Source organism: Camelus dromedarius, chromosome 5 (genome assembly GCF_036321535.1).
Source record: "Camelus dromedarius isolate mCamDro1 chromosome 5, mCamDro1.pat, whole genome shotgun sequence".
Taxonomy (NCBI): domain Eukaryota; kingdom Metazoa; phylum Chordata; class Mammalia; order Artiodactyla; family Camelidae; genus Camelus; species Camelus dromedarius.
Window position 1 is genome coordinate 58,171,779 of NC_087440.1, and position 23,219 is coordinate 58,194,997.

The window sequence follows — 23,219 nt, forward strand, 5'->3', positions numbered from 1 at the left end:
CACTCACAGAATGGATATAACTTTTCCCCTCCTTCAAAATATTAGCAAATTAAAATTGGACCCTTTGAGAAGACAGTCATACTCCCAACCACTAGTATTTCACTGTGCTGGTTAGCTGACTTCCTTCTCCCTGTCCAAGTGATTCGGTCACAGCCAGCTAAATAATAGTAGCACTCACCCCCATACTCAGTGTGTTGAGAAGAAGGTCCAAGAGATTCCGAAGCATTTCCTTTCCTCTCATCACATTTGGTCCTTTTCCATTGAGCAGAAAAGCAGGGTCACTGCAGATACCAGAAAATACCAGTTATGATGTTATGTTATATTATGAGTTCCTTATATGAATTCAGATAGTTGTCAAATAAGTGAGGTTGCACATACATTTTTAAAAATTATTTATTTTATCATGACTTTTTAAAAAATTTGGGGGGGGTGATTAGGTTTATTTATTTATTTTTAATGGAGGTACTGAGGATTGAACCCCGGACCTCGTGCAGCTAAGCACGCACTCTACCCCTGAGCTATACCCTCTCATACATAAATATATGTATTTATATACATATGTTTTTATAAATAAATTCCAGAAACTGCTACAGAAAGAATGGAGACACTGACTAAAAGTTGGGGTAAAGAGAGATTATACCAAAGAGAAAGTGGTCAGTGAGTAGTATGTTAGGGATGTGCCCTAGAGCATGGAGACTCAGGTGTGCAAGTTGAAGAGAGGAGTTGGGACACGATCTTTGGAGTCGTTCCGTCATTCATTCAGTGGGTACTTCTTGCATGGCTGAGGGGGTCAGGCACCGTGCTGGGCTCTGGGTCTGAGTTTCACCTCTGCCTCTGACTGACTGTGTGGGTCAGCCAAGTCATGTCCTTGTCTCCTCCAGTCTCCGCCTCTTCTAAATGAAGATCATACCTAACTCATGGAGTTGTGAAGATGAATCGGCAGATAAAAGGATGTGAGCATTGTTCCTGGCACAAGCTAGGTGCATAGTAAATGGTAGGGCCTTTTGTAGGATTTAGAGAGCTGCAGTGGTACAAGAGGAAAGGGCCAAGGTCAGTCGGAGGAACAGGATGGTTTAAAGTGAGGTCAGGGGTAGAGTACAAAAAGGAGGTATTGTAGGTAAAGTTAATTCTTCTCCAGAAGCAAAGTTCTATTGAAGAGGGTACATATGGATGAGTTAGTCAGAGGGTGGAGGCTGTGAGGAGACAGGAAGTTCTATGGACCTGAAAGGTGGAAACTATCTGGGGAGAATTCTCTTTAGTGCAGCATATCCAGTAAGTGCTGAAAAAAAACTTAGCAGATGGATGCCATTTGTGGAGAGACTCCTTTAGGCTGGAGCTTACTAAACCTGACATTCCATCAGAATCATCTGAGCAGCATTTGAAAACCACAGGTTCCCAAGCCCTGCCTCTGACCTATAGAGTAGACTCCCTGGAGGGGGGCCTGGGGGAGGGAGCCCTGAAATGTGAACATCTCTCAGGTGGTTCTGAGGCTGGGCCAGATTTGGCAAAGGCTAATGACCAGTGATAGTAAGTCAGGTCTTAACGGCTGTCAAAGAGGAATGACATGGAGAATAGAAGCAGAATGGGATACAGTGGGGTTGATTTTAGATGTCTTTGAAGAAGCCAGCGAAGCATCCAGAGTGGTAGAAATGGGTTGATGGTTATCTTAACTCCAAGGCTGATAACATCCAAGGATTTTAGTGGTTTGAGCCCTTCTCTGCAGACTCTGATTTTGGATGACTCTGAAGAGAGAAAGAGACAGAGAAAGCAAGAATGGGAGTGTTACCACATTCGGAAATAGAGACCAGCTCTGTATAGCTCTGCCCCAGTGGGTTCTAACTCTAGTGGGTTTATTGATATTAAAAGACTAGAGATGGGGACCAAGTATTTGAAATAAAAATGGGCAGCCTAAACTTCATTAGTCCTCTTTTCCAAAGAGCATCACTCCTGTCAGTGCGAGATCAGCAGGTGAATGGGCAGAGTGAATAGCATCACGCTGAGCTGGACGCCTTGTTCCTGAGGGCAGGATTGGGGCAGTGGGTGCAACTGCCGCTGAAAGCCAGTATTTTCCTCCTCATGCTATCGTGATTCTCAGGCTCAGCAGTCCTGCTGCCCATAAGGTACTTTCACAAGTTTTAGTAGTTGTTTGCCAGGAACATAAAACACGGCAAGTCCGGGTGGCCTTCTGAGGGGGGATGGGAGCAGTGGCTCCACGCGGGGACAAACCGGACCGGGAGCAGCACTTCCTCCCAGCGCGAGAGCCGCCCTCTCAGCCCGCCTGCGAGTCGGACCTGAGCCAGCAGACCTAGCTAATGGGCGCTGGACCTCGCCCCTTTTCATTTCTAATTAGTGCAAAGAGGCCCTATTGATACCCATTCTCCCTCGTGTGACTCAAGGGCCATTTCTAGGACAGGATTCTAAGTTAGATACCAAGCAGGCACCATTCACCTCCACAAATAGTTGCTCACAGTTGTGTATCGACCTTAGCACTGTGACGGGAGGGCCTCTTCTGACTTTTACAAAATGTAGCTGATAGACTCGTTCATCCGAAGCCTCCTCCAGGCACGAGCACCATTGAGCCCGCAGGTGGCTCCCTTTGACGAAGAGGAATGGTGTTTACCTAATAAAGAGCCTCACCATCACCCCCCGTCAATTTTCTGTTTAGAGAAAAGGCTTCCGCTTCGAGTCGTCCCCGTTTTCATGTCCACTTGTTTCCATGTGTAGAGCACAATGAGTTACAGCAGAAATTGGAAAAGAAAGAGCGAGAATGTGATGCCAAGACCCAGGAGAAGGAAGAGATGATGCAGACCTTAAACAAAATGAAAGAGAAACTTGAAAAGGAGACTACCGAGCACAAGCAAGTGAAGCAGCAGGTGGCGGACCTCACGGCCCAGCTCCATGAGCTCAGCAGGGTGAGGCGCGGGCTGGGCTGCGGGGCCTCACTCATCCTGGAGCCCCTGTCCTTAAGAAGGTGGCGTCTGAGTTGGGGATAAAGCCTGGACCTTCTCCTGGTCCATCACAGCAGATCGTGCACGTTAGGCTGCAGAGGTGGTTGGGGGTGTCTGTTCTCCAATACAGATCCGCTCCCAAGAGCACGGCAGTCACATCAGCTTTTTAAAATGAAAACCAAACTGTAGGATGGGACCTACATGTGAGCCCTTTGCACACAAGCACCAGGGTGCCTCATACAAGGGGCTGGCCCGGGAGAGCCCAGGCAGGCCCTGAGAAGTCTGTTCCCCCCACTGCCCCTTTGTACCCACATTCTCAGATGTGTGAATTTCTCTATGATACACATTGTAGGCAACATTTCAGACTCTCAAAATCATCCAATGAATTTACTTCTTCCCTTTATCTTCCTTTTTCTCCTTTTTGTTTTTCAGAGGGCCGTCTGCGCTTCAGTCCCAGGGGGAGCCTCGCCTGGAGCCCCTGGGGGTCCCTTTCCTTCCTCTGTGCCAGGGTCCCTCCTCCCTCCCCCGCCCCCACCTCTGCCAGGCGGGGTGCCTCCTCCTCCCCCTCCTCCCCTCCCGCCAGGCGGCCCCCCTCCTCCCCCGGGGCCTCCTCCCTTGGGGGGAGTCATGCCACCTCCTGGTGCTCCTTTGGGTCTGGCACTCAAGAAGAAGAATATTCCTCAGCCCACAAATGCCCTGAAGTCCTTCAACTGGTCTAAGCTGCCTGAGGTAAGTCACCGGTTCCAGTGTCCCCTGTAGTGGATAGCATTTGCAGCCCACTGTGTCATCACTGACTGGGAAACCGTGCTGTCTATCCAGTGATTACTTTTTCTGGTATGTACTCGGGTTCTCACTAGCTCTGATACTGAAGTGATAAAGCTTCTGAAATAAATGGCATGTTATTTGAAGCCAGCTCATTCTGAGCATCTGGTGGAGTGAAGAATTCGGGATAGCAGCACTATTTAAAAAACAACTACGTCTGTTCTTTTTGTGTCTAACTATAAACCCCAGCACTTATTAACTTGATGTTTGCAGAACAAACTGGAAGGAACAGTATGGACTGAAATTGATGATACAAAAGTCTTCAAAATTCTAGATCTTGAAGACCTGGAAAGAACTTTCTCTGCTTACCAGAGACAGCAGGTAATAGCAGTGCCCTCCAGGCGCTAAAATAATTAAGAAATCCTGTTCTTGTGTGTGACCCCAGCACCATCTGCTACAGCCGGGACATGATATGCATCTTCATTCTAGGCTGTTTGTTCTGCCCTGTGTGCTCCTGCAAATAGCATCGCATGTGTGTCTGCATGTGTGTCTAGGTGCGTGTCAGTGTGTGCGCATGTGTGTGTACGTGTTGAAAGTATATGAGCCCTTGTTAGGGAGCGTCATGCCCTGCTGTGTGTCTGTGACCTTGTCTCCGTTGGTAGGAGTTCTCTATCTTATTGTCACTTGTGCTTTGTCAGAGGGGTCACCAGGTGAAAATTTGAGTAGGAGACTTACCTAACTTGTAGTGTCACCTCACAGTGTGTGTTTCTGAAGCTATTTTAGTTATATCTGACCATATATATGTATACGTATATCAATCAAATGGTTTTTATCAGAAGTGTACTCCTTTTTGAGATAGATGGAACCTTTAGAAGAGTGGAGGTCGGCAAATGATTATAATTTGGCATCTAGATAGGACCCGGGGAGAAGTTCTGACTCTGGGTCATGAGCGTGAAGGCTCAGAAGTGGGACTGTGAAGTGTGGGGATGGCACTGGGTCGAGCAGGACCCAAGGAGCTTCTGAAAAGTGAGCAGAGTTTTCATGGTAGTAGTGAGAACGTGCAGTCTGGTGCTGGCCGATGTGGCTGAGTGGCCCCAGTCCTGTCCGCGTGGTACCTCTGACTCCTCGAGGGGGCATCTCTTGAGTTCACAGCAAGGTGACTCGGTACACAGAGTCTCTGAAGAAGGTAAAGGTGGAGTGGGGTCCCTAATAGTCAGTTGGAGATATGGGAAGGGAACAAGGGAGTCCCAGAGTGTAAGGAGAAAGGTTCTATGGCTGAGCGAGGGAGAGAAACGATGAGGAGAGAAGGGTGCATCTTAAAACAGGAACAGGCAGATGCCAGGCATCTGTCCAGGGGCTCTCCTCGGGCTTTGCTGGGGGGTCCTTAACTCCCGCGTGAATCATGCCCAGGGTGGAGCATCCTCAGCCAGGCCACAAACTTCCTAGTCAGCTTAGGCTTGGCCTGGTTCCCAAGAAAGAGTGTCTCAGAACAGAACTGCCAAGCACCAAGGGAGAGGATGGACTGAGGCTGGGGAGAAACAAGAGCTGAGGGTTTTCATTTTCAGAATGGCCTTTGATGCAACTGAAATTGAAAAGAAAAAGCAGTATGTCCCTTAGCCAGAATATTTTCACTTAAGTGAGGGAACGCTTCTCTGCAGTGCCCTTTGTGCAGTTTTTATAAAGTACAAATACTGCGGGTGGTGCCTGCTATGGCACTGTGGCTCTAAAAGAGGAGCCCTCAGCTGAGCACCACCCGCCAAAAAAAGTTTGAAGGCAAACTTGTGCAATGTTCTACACACCACATAAAGGAAGATAAAGAAAAAGAAGATAAGACATTGTCCAGTTGAAAGCAAGACACTTTATCTTTCAAAGGATAAACAAAGGATGTGTTAGAGCTCTTATACAACAGGTGTTCAGACCAGCCTTTTTTCCTGCATAGTCACAACAGGTCTCCTCTCTCTCTCTGCTGTCCCAGGAAGCTTTCTTCTGGGCCTTGATATAAAGTAGGACATTTTAGCCAATTTCCTGGTAGATTCAAATAATCTTTTGGCCTCATGACACTTCCCATTGATTTCCTACTTCAGTTTCAGTCACTAATACTGGTCCATTCTGGTTGCCTAAGATGAAGGTTTGGGAACTTAGACAAGTAAATAAAAGGAAGGGAAAAGAGCAGTTATTCCAAATGATGCTATTCAAGTCTGAGCTTGTGGGTTGCATTTATTATGAAGGCAGGTGGTTGAAAGACCCAAGTTTCCAAGACTCGTAATTAACTGGCTTTCAGCAGAAGGTGCAGAAGGATGCTGCCAAAATGCTCTGGGACAAATAGGTGGACGGTTCTCAAGAGCTCTGGGAGACAGGGTTGCAGAAAGCCTAGTGATTGGGTAACTGTCTCCTAGCAACCGGTTGCTGTTTAAGTAATCAGTAGTCATGCCAGTCAGGATAGACCAGAACACGTTTCGGTGTCCTTAACACTAAGTAGTAGACTGGTAAGTGACTCATTTGTGACATTTCCAATAATACTTCCCGGAGAAGAATTTCAACACACCTCCTCAGCTTGTTTCAAGTATGTTTCCCCTCTTGGTGTGAGCGTGTGAGATGAGAATTTTTAAACCATAAGTGTGTTTCCCCAATGAAGGTAATTTGAGCCATTCCATTGAATTTACTGAATGCTGAGAGACAGAAAATCAAAAGAGGAAGACATTCTAGTAGGAATATGTAGGACAGAGTAAAGGAAAGGGGGTGCCTGCTTGTCATTGAGTGTCCCCTAGTCTTGTAACTAATGGCGAAGTCAAAGACCTATGCGTTCTCATTTTAGTCTTGGCAAGGCACTGTTTAATTATTGTCACACTTGAACTGCTCTCTTTTCTACTCTCAAATGAATACTGGGAACCTTTTTTTCCCCTATAATATCTCCTCTTTCTTCCCTCCAGAGTTATAAAACCCTGGTCAACCTCAAGTTTCAGATTAGTGTAATTTAAGTGAACACTGATTAGTGACATAGGAGAGATTTTATATAAATAAATGTACGTACACGAGATGTGCCCTGTTGATATGAGGAATACTGAATCATTAAAACCAGAACAGATATTTATACCATCTGCTTAGTATATGAAGTACTAAAGGATACAAATGTATTGAACTATTGCACAGGTCTACCCTGCAACTTACAGTGTAAAAGCAGAGATGAGGAAAATCTGCAAACTACCATAATATAGACTAAAAGATGATAATATTAAGTATCCATTACATTTTGGGGGCTGAGTATGATGCACACAGTTCCCAATCTCATCAGCTTTAAAACTGTGCTCTCCAGGAACTCTTACACTTATTTGTTCATTTAATCCTCACACCAACAGTTTGAGGTGAGTATTAATCTTATGTCACAGATAATAAAAATACGGCTCAGTGTGTATTCAGTATCCAGACAGGTACATAAGAGCCATAATTCTCAGTTTCACTTTGTTCTTACACTGTGGTTTTATTCAGTATGAAGGTTAGGCTTTGTCAAGGATTTTCTTTAACACCGGTTTTAAGAACAAGACCGTTTCTATTCAGGAATTTTTTTTCCAGCATGGATATCAAAGGTGTGCAGAGCTGATTATGTAAGCTTATGTGCCACATGATATGGAATTTAATAGCTTGCAGTTACTCCCCTGCTCACATTCCAGAAGTTCATTTGCAAGTCAATTTCTTGCATCTCAGAACCTTTTTCTCCTTGAAACTATGTGATTTCCAGGCCAGCCACAAAAGACTTATTTTGATACATAAGGTAGCATGTTGCATAATAGTACTATTTCAGATACAATTAAACAATACACATCTTCATTGTGTGGGAAATTTTCATCCTGAAATATTATAAATTCATTCTCCCTATCCATGCAGCTGGACAGAGGGAAAATGAACCAAAGGTACTACATTTACCTAAATGGAGTCATAGCTCTGTAGCAACAAATGAACAACTGACTTTCTCTGTTCCTCTTCCCTGCTCTTTGCCTGGGACACTCCTCCTTTACAGGTCCTATCATCCGCACATAGGATATAACATTTCAAAGCATCTCTGCTCTGACTTAGGGAACAAAGGACCTTACTGTCTCAGACTCTCCTGCTAACATGTAATATACAAGTCATTCTTGGGGTCCCCTTTGGCACATTCAGTGTTATCTTCTGACTTTTTATAAATGGTCAAAGAATTTTCCTGTTTCACTCTTTTTATGTTTTTCATTATTCTGTATGTCTAGTTTTCATGGTGAAAAGTTGTGTGATTTAGGATACTGATTTTAATAAGATTGGTCCTTAGCCATGGCACATGTAGACAGAAGAGAAAATTATAAATGGTTGTTTTTCTTAGGACCAAAATATAAGGTAGAGGTTCTATAACTGGACTACATGGTAAGAGCTCACCCAATGCAGGGTTTTATATAAATATTAGTGTATGTATTTTTCTGGAGAGGGATCTCCAGCTTTTATCAGATTTGCAGAGGGATCTCAACCCCAAAAAGGTTAAGAACCATCATGTAAAGGTTATTATTATCTATGAAATGTTGAGTCATTTTTTCATGGTGGAACCCTATCTATAGGAATCTATCAGCACTGCCTCCTGAAAACACAAGCCTCAACTTCCTATTTATTTTCCAAACCCTAAGCCCCACACCAAAAATCATCTGGAAAAATCAGACATTCTGTTAGGTGGAGCCGAATGTAGACAGTTCTGTCATGTTTGGCCCAAGTCAATTAGTGAATAATTTAAAGTTTCAAAAAGAATGTTGACTTACTTGAAATAGGCCTGGAAGCATCATTATTTTTTTAACATTCCCCATCTAATAAGCTTTGTGATTTTAAAATGTGATGATTAAGAGGAATCTTCAACCTCCAATTAGCCGAACTCTCCCATGGCATTCCACATCCTCACCTTTCAAAAGATAAGATACATTACTTAGTTCTTAACTGTTACACTTAATGCTGCTGCTCCTTACAAATGGGAGATTTTGACCAGCTGTTCTTCAACTCAACTGAAAATCAGAGCAATAGGAGAAAAAATGGACTTGATCATCAGCTTGAAAGATAAAATAACTGTAATGTATGAGAGTTGCTAAGTACTGAGCTCATAAAAATACATGACAGGTACTGTACAGAATGCCTTGCACGCATTATCACATTTAATCCTCACAATAATAATCCAGTTGTTTGCTTCACTTTACAGATAGTGAAACTGAGTCCCAAGTCACATCCCTGGCTAATGTTAGTTGCCTGATTCTGTAGCGCACTACAGTTGAGGTCAAAACTCTTCACTTCCTGACGGTGGGAACTTAGGGAGAAGGAGTTGCCAGAGACCTTCGTACAAGTTTCTGCTTTGAAGCCCAGACAGGGAGAGCAAGGTCTAAATTCAACTTGCAACTTGTCTCTTTAAGAGAGAAAAGTAGGGTAAGATGATCTCATGGAGTTCACTTCACCAGTTTTTTCTGCCCTTGAAAAGGAGAGACTGCTTTTCCAGGGAAAGGGTCCTAAGGAGTTGCGGGGTAGGAAACTTGACAGTCACAACCGGGACATAAGAAAACTGTGACATCAGAGAAGAAGAAAGTTTTCTTGTGGTTATCAACTTATTTTTTAAATGCCATTCCAGAAAAGTAATCCCTCCTTGTATGGGTGGAGCGAGGGGAGGACACATTTTGTTTCCCACTCGAAGAATGATGTGAAACAGCTCATCTGTGTAAAATTGGCCTTGGCAGTGCTGCCGGGACCAGCGGGGCCGGAAGGAATCTGCTGAGTAAATGCTGGTGGTGCACGTCGTTGGCCTGAAAGCTGGGGTGTGTTTTGCACACCGAAGCTTTATTCATTCCATCATGGCAAAAATATGCAAAGCCGTAACTTTCTCATAACGTGGCAATTACTTCTTCCTCTTTCCCTTCTTCACTCCGAGTCTTTTCTATGAACTGTTTCAAACAGAGGCTGTTGGCCTTGTACGCATGAACAGCCCCGAGGCAGTTGGGACGGGACCATGAATGGCTGACCGCACAGCACATGAATCATGCATTGTCTCTTAATTGCGCGTTCTGTCTGTTTCCTCATACCTACCCGCCAGCACCCACAGGCACTGTTTGGACTCTCGAGGGACACTGGGGGTTAGTATCACTGACCTATATTGTTGAACTTGTCCTTTGTCTTCTCTTAATTCTTCCTCGTAGCACGAGAAGACAGGAGATTGTTCCATCCCCTCTCCACCCCAAAAAAGTGTATTTTGCTGATAGTACATGACGGTGGGAGTAGTCTCCTCACGTTGATGGAACTGATATTTTCCTGCTTCAAGTGAGACTCGTCATGTTGAGTAAATGGAGCCGTTCAAACAGGATTTGTCCCTTCCCCACCTTGAGTCTTTTGGGATGTGTTTTAAGTCCTTTATTTTCTGAATTTGATTTTCCACCATTGAAAATTGTGTACAGCACATGCTGTCTTCTCTTTCTACCCTGAATGCTTAGTGTACCTTCAGCCAGACTCACTCATCTCCGCATCAAGTCTCACCGCTGCTCCCAGGGGCATAAGTCATCCCTTACCCACTGTCACTGATTTCCACGACCTTCTCACTTTGCTGTGATTTCTGAACTGCATGTATCTGATTTGCCTTTTCCATGCCTCTGCCATGGCTGTAGGATTTCTTTGTGAGCAGTAACTCCAAACAGGTAAGTAAGCTAATCCCCAACCCTTGCTTAATATAACTCCTGGGCTTACTGTAAGCTTGAAATGTCCTGGTTTCCCCGTTTTTCTCCTGATAGTGTAATGCAGTGTGCCAAGTTAATTCCACGTCGGGTTTCAGCACTTAACTGAGTGTGTAGAAGTATGCCTGAAATCTCAGCTTGACAAGAAACAAAGTTTGGTCACATGGTGCCTCTTATTCTAAACTCCATATTTCCTTTATTTTCTAAACTGCTGTACAATTCCAGACCTCTTTGGTTTCCTTACATTTTTAAAATGCCACGATCTACTTTTTAAATTGATCCTGACCTCTAATAAAATCAAACTTGCTAGGTATCAAGTCGGTCTGTGTTTTCACCCCGATGCCCAGTTTACTCAAATAGTATTTTATGTATAGTTGTTTTATGCCTCTTCCGCCATAACAAATGAGTGGCCATCGTTGCTTAGGGCTCTGTACAGCAGCAGGGTATGCAAATAGTGTGTACCATCCGGGCTTGGGAGCTTCCTGTTGCACGTGAAGACGTTCGGGAGGTTTTATTGTTTAGCTTTCTGAGTGTTCAGGATGCAAATGGTTCCGGGGTGGAAGGGCCCCACCAATGTCTGGACCGGCAGTGGCAAGCCTCAGCTGAGCTTGATTCATAGTGACAGTCCTTCTGTCTGCTCTCCATCAGGACTTGGGAGACAAAAGGAGGGCACCACTCCTTTTGATAATTTATGCATCTTCAACTTAGAAGCACTTTGTCCTTCCAAATAATGCTCTTTCAAATGTGGGTGGTCAGCTTTTCTTGTTCTTTTCCTTTGTCAACTAGATTTTCGCCTTTGTTTCAATTCCGCCACCTCCTGACACTCCACTACTATCTCGGCTTTGCGTGCGTGCGTGCGTGTGTGTGTGTGTGTGTGTGAACAGCGACTATAAAGGACAAGTGTGGGTCTGAAGTTGAAATGTCCCTGTTTGACTTTGATGGATTTCTTTCATGCTCTTTATAGAAAGAAGCAGATGCCATCGATGACACCCTGGGCTCCAAACTTAAAGTCAGAGAGCTTTCGGTGATTGATGGTCGGAGAGCTCAGAATTGCAACATCCTTCTATCGAGGTATTGTTGATGTTGTCTAAACATTCCTGGGAGGACCACCTTTTCTGTCTTGTGCCTCCAAACCACATGTTTGGATTTGCTCTTTTAGCTGGACTCTGCTCAGGGTCAGTTCTCCGGATTTTCTTCTGTCCGACGTCAGGAGAACTGTTGATGCTGAGTGTCCCTCGTGAAATGTGTCAGAGCTGGATGCCTACTGTTTGGGGGTTTAATTTCCACAGCGAGGGGAGGACACATTTTGTTTCCCACTCGAAGAATGTCAATGTAAAAAAGCAGACCATGTCAAATCAGTGTTCTCCCAGAGGGCCTGTAAGATGGACTTCACTGTGATTTATACTGCTCTCTGCTTTAGAGATAATTGGACCGTTGAGTGACACTGTCACAGAATCAGCACCCACGATGAAGGCTCCTTGTTTTATCTTGCTCTCTAACGTCACCTTTTTATACTCCCAGATGATGTGATTTCACACTCTTTTTGAACATTTTTATGAATCAAAAGATATGTAAATCTCAAACCTCAGTGAAATGCTAATGTAGACAATTCAGCCCTGTCCAGAAGTCTTTCTCATAATTAGTGAGCCATCATGGTCTTGGAGCTTGAAAAGAAGAAAGGAAATTAGGGAGCCTGGAATCTGATTGTAGCTTCAGGCGATGTGTCAGATCATCCTGGGCATTTCAATTAGCTTTTCTGAATCTAGTTTGTTCTTTAATCCAAAAGGGACTTTCACATTAGGCAGAGATAACCTGAGGCTGATGAGGTGAAGGAAAAGGTAAAGGATCCTGAACTTTGGGGCATTAAGTGTGAGTCACGTTGGTTACATTTGGTAAAGAATGTTGTATGTATGGAGGCTGGTGTAAGGTGACATGTCTTTCAGGGAGGGAAAGACGGAAAGCGGTAGTTCTTATTTTTCACGTGGTCTTAGAATGAGTTTCTTTTAATGCAAAGCACTGCTGCTTGGTTTGCAACATGGAAGCTTGATTAATAGCCAGACATACATTACTTTAGGGAGCAAATGTTTCTGTTAGTGAAAGAGAAATTGAAGCTTAGTGAGATCCCTGAATTTTAATGCAACCAGTAAGGTAATGTGAACCATCCTGTTAGCATTTCATTCATTTCTGCCTCTTGCTGGAAGCTGTGTCAGGGGCCAGGCCCCGTGTTTATCCCCACTTCTGCTCCCTGCAAGATACTCAGGAAGACACCATTAAAAATAGTTTTGAAGATCTACTTGTTTTTCTTCTGTAGTCTATTCAATGTGTTTTGTTACAATTTCTTTTTACAAATAACATTCTTACTTAATAGCAAAATAAGATGAAAATTAGGAGGAAATCTTTTTTTTCTAAACCTTAGAATTTCCCCCTGTATTTTATGCTTATCCAGTCCAGAGGAGCCCTTTAAAACAACTAGGCAAAGGGAGCTATCTCTCTGAATTTCTATAGCATTTAAGTGCTCATAGGAGCAAAAACTGTGACCCAGTTCCTCGCAGACAAATTATTCTCAGTACGAGATGCCACTGAGGGTAGTGACACTAGCTATAGATCAGGTTACAGCTATTCCTGGCAAACGTCCCATCTCATTATTGGAGGAATTGTTTCGTATTTGTGGTATGTAATTCCCTTGTTGCATCAAAAGTGTCAGAGGCTTAGAATTTGAATGTGTCTAAATGCTCTAGAGTTTGCCTCGCACCTGTTAAACTGTCTATTAATATCCCATTTAATGAATAAGCATTATTACAGTGAGCATCCTTTTCAGATGTATTATGCATAACAAAGTGATCTGGAGTCTCAGCTGACCTGATGGTAAGTGGGCCTCGCTGATCAGGTTCTAAAACCTTCTCTCCCGCAGAGGATTCCATCCCACGTGCTTTTTTGCTCAGTGGTCGGTAGTTTTATTCTCGCGTCAGGAAAGCGCGGGGCTGAAAGGTAAAAGAAATTAAGCAGATTTAATTTGTTATTAAGTTCTTTAGCCAGGCAGCCGTCTGCCTTGCTTTCACTGTCCTCTTTTCATTGGCAGTGCATCACCGCACAAAAGCAGCGAGGGGCTTGAAGGAGGGAGATATGAAAGTGTGCTTTGACGTGTCTTTCTCAGAGCGTTGTCACTTTGGACCGTGTATTTGCCTGGCACTGTGCTGGGTGCCGTAGGACGTCCCCGGACTTAAGATAGCCCTGCTGCGTTTGGAAGCACATGGCTAATTGGAGAAAAACAATGTCACCAGCGAGATAACTTGTGAACAGTTCAGTCCTCAGACTGGTCTGGCTGGAAGAGCCAGGGAGCCCAGCCACGTGAGAGGGGGCAGCAGCAGGGTTTCCCTGAGAAAGTGGGCCTCGAAGGGCGTTAACAGTTAAGTGGGCAGTAGGGGAGGGGGGAAGCGCCCAGGAGGCACTGAGGGGTACAGGCAGAGCTAGAAAGAGAGCCCTGCCACTGCAGCAGACGACTGTCACCTGGACTAAATGAGACCAGGCAGGAGGGCCTGAGATCCAGGCCTGGGGCCTCTCAAGGGCCCGCGTCAGCCAGGGGTCAGTCTATAGAATAGAGGTAATGCGAGTGTTAGCCTCACCGTGGGCTTGTCAGAGTGACACCCAGCGCGTGTGAAGCACTGACAGGGTGACTGCCTGTGGCGGCTGCTCCGTTAGTGGCCCGTCTGTGTCCCCATGGGATCTGGAGTTGGTGCAGCTTGTTCCAGAGGAGCACACTGTCGCCAGAAGGTTTTCAGTTTGATCTCTCACCGGTTGGCAGGATAGGTGGGAAGGGGTGGAGAGCTGGAGGCCCGGGCAGCCGTCAGACAGGAGGCTCTTTCTGTCTCCCAGCTAAGACCTGATGAGGGACGGAGACGAAACTGTTGCTCAGTTTGAGACTGATTTTGTCCATGGGGACAATGAGGAGTGTTTCCAAGTTGATGTTAAGATCTCCTACTTTACACTTACTATCTTTCTTCTTTTCTGCTTATTTAATTCCCAAACACTGGCGACCCTCTTGTTTCTTATCTTGCTGACAAGGAATTTAATTACCAGCAGTGCAGTCGTTACAGATCCCAGCACCTTGAAAGCCCGGGGCGTGTCCATGGGCAGGACTGTCACTGGCACACGTCTGCGGTGTGTGGTTGTCTTTGAATACTCTTCCTCACTCCCACATGCAAGTCCATGGACCCTTGGGGTCAGGCCTCGCCGAGAAGGTGGCCAGAAGTAAAGCCCTTCTCATCCCAGGGGCCCAGCAGGGCGGCATGTGCAGGCCCTTTCCCTGTGCTCACAGTGTGAGCAGCCCAGGCCACTCAGCTCCTGGGAAGTCTGTCTGGGAAGTGTGAGGCTCCAGGCCACCAAGGACCCTGCCTCTCACAGACTTGAGAAGTGAGTGGAATGGACTCGATTCACCTGAAAATGAGAACCCACCCCTAGGGCCCCCACAGAGTAAGCAAGAACTACAACTTCTCTGCTGTGTGTATGTAGGCGACAGGCAGCAATTGAAAATGCACTCTGCTTTATTCCCTTAAAATAGAACTCTCCCTTCCAGAAAGAAAGAAAGAACGAACAAAACTTGGAAGCTGGTTCATATTGCAAAATGAACCCACCTAAAGTATACTTTTATGAAGTGTCCTGCCATTCTTTTTTCCAGATGCTCACTTAACATGACAGCTGGAGTGTCGTAAACCACAAAAAGCTACTTTAAAGGAGAGTGATTTGGCTTAAGTCCACTGAAGCAGAGCTAAGGCTGATCTAGCCATCCATCCTTAACTTAGTTTAATTACACCTGGATGTTCCAATTCTCTTGGCAGATTTTTGAAATACTTGAGTAGAGCAAGGTGGAGTTAAATACTGTTTTAAAATGGCCGGTTTGCTTCCTGCCTCGCAAAGAAAGTCAGAGTGGGTGCCTCACAAGTTGCCACCCTCCAGCACACCAGAACACTGCCAAGCTTTAAAAGCAATTAAAAAGTTAGAACTGGTAGGGTCCTTAAATTACAGAGATTAGCGACTCATTCTGTGGATGACAGACGATACTAAGAACTCTTTGGCAACCTATGGAACCATCCTGGAGGGCCAGGTGCCCGTCTCCTCTTTCCCCAAAGGCACAGCTTCTTTGTCTGCTGCCACAGGCCACGTGCAAGGCAGGATGTTGACAGGTAGATTTTCTTAAGTACTGGCCATTAAAGTCTCGGGTCTCTCTGCGGGCCACATTTAGAGCAACCAAAATTGTTATGAATTAGTGGTAGTGTTTAGTCCAGACAGCCTCTGGGGGTTGAGGAGTATAAATATATACAACTTCAAAAGCAAGAAGCTCTGCGCTCCATATGGGGAGCTAACGAAATGCAAATCTGATACTTCAACCATTGTTCTCACTCTGATGCTCGACCCCCTTTCTCTTAAATGCAAAACAGAAGGACTCAGCAGAACTGCACCATAAGGTGGTTTCTCCAACTCGGTGTGAAAGAGACACAGAGCTAGTCTTTTTCTTTCCATTTTTTTTTTTAAATAAGAGGAGCCTTTCCCGTGATGACTATAGTTGTTTCCACAGCCAGTTGGTTTTCATTAGGGGCAGTGTCAACCTTCCCTAATGGCCCCTTTCTTGCATGGTCGCACCGGGGTGTTTGCCCTCACTTGACTCAAGAGCATTTAGTGTCCTGGAATCTCGGGCTCCCCAGGGCCGTATGGTAAAGACCCTGATGCTGGGACACAGTTTTCCCTCTGTCTTATGTTTCACCCATGCCATCTTGGCTAAATTGTTCCATTTAAGTTTAGGGGTTTTCCATCAGGATGTTCTAGTGAACATGTTTGTGGGAAATGACTGTCCCCAGGATGACTAAAACAATCTGGAGAAGTCTGCCCAGGTCCAGAGGTGCTGTCCGCAGTCCAGGAGTTATGATGGTGCTGCAGTTTGGACTAGGGAGTAGAATGGGTCTTATTTTAGAACATGGACAATTTGGCTTGCCGCCTACATGCTATATGTGAATTTGAAAGCATGAAATAGAAGACAATGGTGTTCATACCATAGGGTTCCCAAATTTGTTCCTTCCCCGTCTGACTTACTGGCACATGAAACAACATTCAGTTTCAATGACAGGATGGATGATCGTCAAAATCTAGAGAAAAGGACAAGCCAGACGTATCCAAGGTGGGCTGTGCCTCGTCCAGCCCCACTCCCTGGTCCTTCCCTCCTTCGTGGGCTTTGTGGCCACCCTGCACTCATCCAGCTGCCTCATTTGTTAGGGGGAGCACTGGTGACCATGTGTGCCTCGTGTACCCTTGTGTGGAGTGTTCCAGCTTATTTGATTCTCCCAAATACGGACCACCTTTAAAATAAGCACCATGTCTGCTAAGTCATTTTTAATACTCCCAGGCGTAACAAGTCCTATGGGCAGAGAGGAAACTGGCAAAATAACGGGTGTGAGAGCACTTGGGGAAGGTTCATGATAACCCTACTAAGCACTGTTGAATGATCGAATAGCTGCACATGAATATTAATGTTACGTGACTACTGTGGCTTTTTTCTTCCTGGTGTGGACTAGTCTGCCTGATAGGCTGCACATGCAGTTTACTGAGCCTGTTTTATGGTCAGACACTGTGCTAAACACTTGCACGTACTATTTCACATTGTACACACACAAATCCTTCTTATTACGTAGTTTATTTTTATTATTTCTTATTTTATAGATGAAGAAACTGAGGCTGAAGACAAATTTTTCCCAAAATCACACTGACCAGGAAGCATCAGAGCCAGGATGTGGGCCTGGCCTGTCTGATGCCAAAGCCCCTTCCTTCAGATGTTACATGTGAAGGCTGTGTGTCTTGCTCTATATTTGTGTGTTTCTGTCTTTATACCCAGTCCTGAATGTGATTCTTCTTGAAGATCATAAACTAGAAGGACAGATCAAATAATGTTACTATCACAGACTAGTAGTAGATTATAAGGAAGTAAGATTTTTCAAATAAGTCCAGGTCGAATGCTTACAAGTGGAACAAAAGAATGACCCTATTGTTACAGCTAATAATCTGATTAAGATTTTTTTTTGCCCTGGTTAAGACTTTTGGTTGTACCCGATAAAAATGTATTTTTACGGGTATGTTTTAATTTCAGCTCTTTTCACAGAACACTTTGTTGTCCTGACATGATCAAGACACAGATCCTTAACATGTATTAGCGCATCATAAATTAATGATAGACAGAAAACCAGAAGGCAGATTTGTGGTTTTGCTTAAGTCCTTCCCTTTGGAATATTAACTGGATAAGCAGTATTTGTAGAAAGAATTTGGGATTAGCCATCAGAAGTCTTGGGGGTGTGTTAGATACTGTCACTTTGTATGACCTTGGGCAAATCACTTACCCATTCTGGGCCTCAGTTTCTCCCTCTATTAAAAAAAGAAAAATCATCACGGTTATCTTGAATCCCAAAGGAAATAATATATATGAAAAATTTTCAGCTATACATTTTATTTTGTGTATCAGCTATTCAGTTTTTTAAAACAATAACACAGATCCTGCTAACCTTCTCAAAATCCGTTTTTAATAAGAGAGCAAACTCTATAAACACTCATGACATACTAATCAAGTTACGAACTTGGTTCTACTCTTCCACCTGCAACTCGTGGACACTGTATATTAAAGAAAACAGCTGTGTGGGGGTGTTTTCCCGATCTCTCATCTTCCAGTCTCTTGCTTAAGGGAATGAGTTAGTAGAACATAACAGCTTTGTTCTCTGTGTCAGCAGAGCATTACAAAGCCCTGAAAGAATGTGAAAGCCATTTCAAAACACTATTTTTAGGTGCAACATTGTCAGGAAATAAGCTTTCACTGAGAGATTTTGAGAAAAACGGTACTTGAAGATCAGCATCTGGAGCAGCAAAATGAGTTTTCTGGTATTAAACTTCTAATAGTCAAGCCAATATTGTTAACAACAAATAAAATATTCTTTCTCCAGGCTGAAATTATCCAATGATGAAATCAAACGGGCGATTCTAACAATGGATGAGCAGGAGGATCTGCCCAAGGACATGTTGGAACAGGTGAGAAGCCAGAACTCTCAGGGCACAGGTGACACTGGACTCTGAGTAGGGAGGGGGTGCTGAGAAAGCCTGCTTGTTGCTGGGAGACTGTTTCCTCATCACTGAATTGAGGAGGTTGAACCAACAAGGTTCCACGCAGCTCTGTTAGAAGACGCTATAACTTGATTCTTTTCTCTTCTTGTTTCTCAAAATGATGGGTGAGAAGGATGGTCCTGAGTTTGTCAAATGCCTGGGACCCTCGATGCCAGAATCTGTTTCTCATTTTGCCATCAAGTTGTTAAGTCCTCAATACTAGTTTTAGTGGAAATGTCTGTTTAACCGGAATATTGAGAACCTCAGCACTGTGGGATCACAGACTGTTCTACATAAACTGATTCATTGCTTAATCCCTGATACAATTTCTGTCTTGGTCTTGGCTCACCGTTCCCATAGCTGCAGAAGCCTCCGTTAAACCCCTAGCACTGTCATCTTTATCAGAATACTCGAATGTGTCATAAGGTGGGGTGTAGACTTCAGAGACTGGGTCTTGTCTCTCTAAGTTGCATGGCGTTCTTCTCTTGTGTCCTAAATGGCAGTAAATTCAAATGCCAAGTCTAGTAAGCATGCGGTTGATTTATACACAATCAGTATACATCCTTGTCTGTGGTATTTGAAGAGAACTTGTGTTTTTCACGGCCAGGGTGCATGTCAGACGTGGCGACCTAGCCTCTCCTCACCAGTATTTCCATAACACGCTCAGTGCAGCTGCTGCAGCTGTGTTCTGTGTTGTCAGCAGCTTGGCTCAGTTATTTCCCCAAATGATACTGTTGTTGATATTATACTAGCAGACACCCCAGGGATAATTACCTATCTCTCAGTCTGGCTCTAAACTTTTCTGTGCTGTGTGGGGACAGTCTCTGAATGCTCTAAGACTCTTCTGTCTGCTGGTCTCATTGCCCTTGGGATGGAATCACATTTTGAGAGATTTTGGTTAAAAGGCCCCGTTTGTTCGAGCCAGGCCCACTGAAGGTCAGCAGTGAACACAGGTGATTGTGATTCCAGGCAGAACCTGAGCTGTCACCTTAGGTGTGCTCAGCTCCCGGGAGCAGAGGAAAAGGACATTTTGTATCGGTGACAGTGATCCTGTGCGGTGAGGCTGCTCCAGGCGGAGTGCCTGTGTGCGTTTTCCAGGGTTCTCACTGAATTCCCCAAAGGCCCCAGACACAAGTCAGGGAGGGGTGATGTGTGCGGTGTCACCCCACCACCATTGACCTGCCCCTCCCTGAAGCCTCTGCAGCTGCCGTCATCCTGGGTGAAAACCCTCACACTTGGCAGCAGAAAAACTTTTCACACTGTCCTTTTAAGGTTTGATTTCGTTCCCAAAATAGTTAATGACTATGTTTCCAAGTCTGTTGGGATGCTGTGTATATAAATAGTTTGAAAGTATTCCTAAACCTAAAATTCCTTTTTTTTGTTTGTTTTTGAGCATTTTGCGGCTCCTCTGCACACTCTTCCCTCCCTCTCGGGAGTATCAGTCAAAACCGAGCCCCACAGCCCTCCATCTCGCCCCGGCCCCCACTCGGCCCTGCACTCCAAATGCCCACATTAGAAGTTGCGTCACACACAGTGAAGGACTGAGCAGAAAGCTGCTTTAGTCCTTAGGTCCTCAGCCTCTGTTGACAAGGTTGTATGTTTAAAATTCCACAAGATCTGTTTACTGTGAAATTGCATCCAGCAAAATTCCTCGAGGGAAAGGATTTCAGAATCTTGCCAAAAGGGCTTGTTGTCCAGACGGAAGGTACTGCAGGTAGACACAAGGAAGACCATCAGTCCGCTGAAGCAGAACCTGGCCGAATGAGGGACTTCTGACCTGGTCTCCCCTGACAGTTCTGAAGCGGCTTGCTCTCTGCTCCTCTCCCAGGCTCACTCTCTTCCTCCTCATTGTACCCTCCTCCCTCTGCCTCCCTTGCTGTCACACAGCATCCTTTACTACCAGCTATGATCCGCATTTGAGCCACATCCATCCCCCTGCCTCCTGCTGCTTTCACCTGCCAAGATCAGATCTCAGGTCCGTACACTGCACCTTCTTGAAATGCACACCTTTCTCCTTATTTCCAGATGTTTCTCTAATGCTTCATTCCTCTCAAAACTGTCCCCACATGGTCCGTTACTCGACTCTGCCTTGGGAAGGCCTGAGCCTTGAGCCTGTGCCTCTCAATGTGGTCTTGTGAGTCATAAGAGAGATGGTGACTGTGTTACCCTGAACAGGAGCCTGTGGGCTCAGCTCAGCTGGGATAGGGAGTCAGGAGGGAGTGGTTCCTGAAATTAGAACTGAGCTTCCTTGTGCAGGAGGTAAAAATGCAAACTGAGGGGAAAAAACAAGCCTTGTCCTCTGCCTTCCTCCTTTCTTCCCTTGCCTGCTGCCTTCCCTCCTGCACTGAGAAAGAGCAAGATGACACTTGTCCCATCCAGTGTTGCCATTTGAACATGGGAACATATATGCCTGGAAGCCATCAGGCCACCAGCTGTGTGGACTCCCTGGCATCCACTTCTGTCTTTCCTTTCCCCCTCCTGTCCCGTTAGGAAAGAGGGGTGTCCCTGGCCCCGGCTCTGGCCCATCCTTTCCCCTGCTCAGGGACCCGCCCCTCTCTTCCAGGTCTTCCACCTCGCCCTTTCGACATGTAACTTGTTCAAGGTCCAGCCTTTCGCATGCACTCTGAAGTCCACACAGCTCCATCTGCTACTGTCCCCTCTCTCTTTTGACACAGCCACTTCTTGAAAGCTTGTCTCCACTCTCCTCCTGTTCACTCTTTCCCACCTCCCTAAAGCTCTCCTCACTGAGGACACACGCTTTCTGGTTGACAAAGCAGTGCTTGTCTTAATTTCTTGGTGCGTGACTCCGATAGCCACTTGCCCTGTGACGAAACGCCTTCTCCCCTGGGCCCTGTGATGCCACGCAGGCCCCTCCACTGCCTCCTGTGAAGGTTCCTCTTCTGTCTTCATCCCATCAAGGCCGGCTCCCCTCCAGCCCTGCTGTTTCTCTTGATGGTCCACCGGTTACCTTACATCCATGCACATTGTAACCCAGTCCAGTGCTTTGTCTTCCGGGTTTCTTTAGGATTTCAGACCCATTTGTCCACCTGCCTGCTAGACATCGTTGACTTGGTTCTCTTGCCAGTATTTCAAACACTAAATTCACCTTCTCCCTACCTGCCCTCTTCCAGCCTTCATCTCCTGGGTTCCCTGTTAATACTCGTGTGTATGTTGCTGCCTAAGCTGGAGCCTCATCCTTTTGACCCTCAACTTCCACAGTCCATTTGTCAACAAGTCAGGCCAGCTCTATTCAGGTCCCCGTAGTGGCTCTAGACTCTGTCCACCACCCACTCCAGGCCACCGTCATCTCCTACCTGGTTTACTGTGTCAGCTAGCTCATCACAACCCCCTAATACTTTGCATCCTTTCACATTCTTTCTTCATTCTCCAGACAGAGGGAGCTTTTTAAAGTGCAAACTCATTCCCCTATTTAAGACTTTAAGTTACAGCCTCTGCCCTCAAAATAAAGACTGAACTTCTTACAAGGCCCTTGCCAACCGCTGGCCTCCCTTGCCGCGTCACGGCCACGCTCCTCCCGTGTCAGTGCTGTGGTGCCCATTCCAGATCCCAGCATGTGACAAGCACTCGGCCGGGATGTATTTCTAGACTCTCACCATTCGTCTCTTTGCCTGTAGTTCCAGTTTTCTTTCTCTGCTGGTGGCACCTAGACTGACCGCCTTTTCTGAGGTCCCTTCGTTAAATCCAGTAAATGTTTGAAAACCTGTTAAGTGGACCGCCCAATGCCAGCATCACATTATAGGGAGGACTTGCCAGCATCACATTATAGGGAGGACTTCAGGGTCCAGAGGCTCAGTGTAATTAAAAAAAAAAAAGTCCAAAGATATTTGATCCAGAAAATAGCACACAAGCATAGGCCTGTGCACACACACACATTTGTGCCTTTAAAGGAAATCAGACACAAAAAGAGTACTTTTTCAACTTTAAGTATTATTGCTGCCTATTCCACATTCCGTGCTTGTTGCTTCCTCCAAAATAAAATATGGAATCAAAAACATCAGATCTCCATGTGTTTTTCTCATCCAACTCTCCATAGAGCAAAAAATGAGATGGAATTAGATAAGCCAAAGAAATAAGCAAATTGATTGGAAAATACACACAGAATGACTCATTTCAGCATGATGTAGTAGGAAAAAAGCATCAAGCTGGGAGTCAAGAGACATAGGTCTTCCTGAAGATCACACATGTTTGCTTTGTAATCCTGGGTGAGTGGCCTTCTCTCTAGACCTCAGTTGTATCTTCGCATGAGAGGATTGAATCTCCAAGGTCCCTCTAATGGTCTGTATAAAGTGGGTCCTGCTAAAGAACTTCCCAATTTTGAGTTGAGAGGCAGTATAGAACAGGTAGGTACCAGAAATGAATCTTACACCAGTTTAACTACTTCCAAGTAAAAAATAGAAAGTTTTTTCTAGTTTTATTGAAATATAATTGACATATATCACTAAAAATTTAAGGTGTAAGGCACAATGGTTTGAGTTACAGATGTGAAATGATTTCCACAATAAGTTTAGTTTGCATCCATCATCTCAGAGATACAATTCAAAAAATTTTTTTCTTTTGTGATGAGAACTCAGGATTTACCCATTTAATAACTTTCATATGTATCATGCAGCAGTGTTAATTATCATCATCGTGTTGTACATTATATTCC

General features: G+C 45.0%; 1 protein-coding gene and 1 long non-coding RNA gene across 5 annotated transcripts in view; one reads left to right on the top strand and one right to left on the bottom strand.

Moving 5' to 3' along the window:
* DAAM1 (dishevelled associated activator of morphogenesis 1) overlaps positions 1–23,219 on the top strand; it is a 155,673-nt gene that overhangs the window by 118,557 nt on the left and 13,897 nt on the right. The window contains exons 13-18 of one of the 2 annotated variants that reach the window (XM_031453794.2): positions 2,725–2,912; positions 3,381–3,677; positions 3,984–4,091; positions 10,355–10,384; positions 11,385–11,491; positions 18,394–18,478. In XM_031453794.2, coding sequence (XP_031309654.2) covers positions 2,725–2,912; positions 3,381–3,677; positions 3,984–4,091; positions 10,355–10,384; positions 11,385–11,491; positions 18,394–18,478 — 815 coding nt within the window. The remainder of the gene's footprint in view (positions 1–2,724; positions 2,913–3,380; positions 3,678–3,983; positions 4,092–10,354; positions 10,385–11,384; positions 11,492–18,393; positions 18,479–23,219) is intronic. The other variant, XM_064485990.1, reaches the window with a different exon arrangement.
* Positions 2,609–23,219, bottom strand: part of LOC116153555 (uncharacterized) — an 82,531-nt gene continuing 61,920 nt past the window's right edge. For 2 of the 3 annotated variants that reach the window (XR_010380988.1, XR_010380986.1), the window contains exons 3-5: positions 14,044–14,300; positions 13,280–13,401; positions 2,609–2,707 (exon numbers count right to left, since the gene is read on the bottom strand). This is a non-coding gene — a long non-coding RNA (uncharacterized LOC116153555). Of the gene's footprint in view, positions 2,708–8,488; positions 8,620–13,279; positions 13,402–14,043; positions 14,301–23,219 lie in introns of those variants that run through there. The other variant, XR_010380987.1, reaches the window with a different exon arrangement.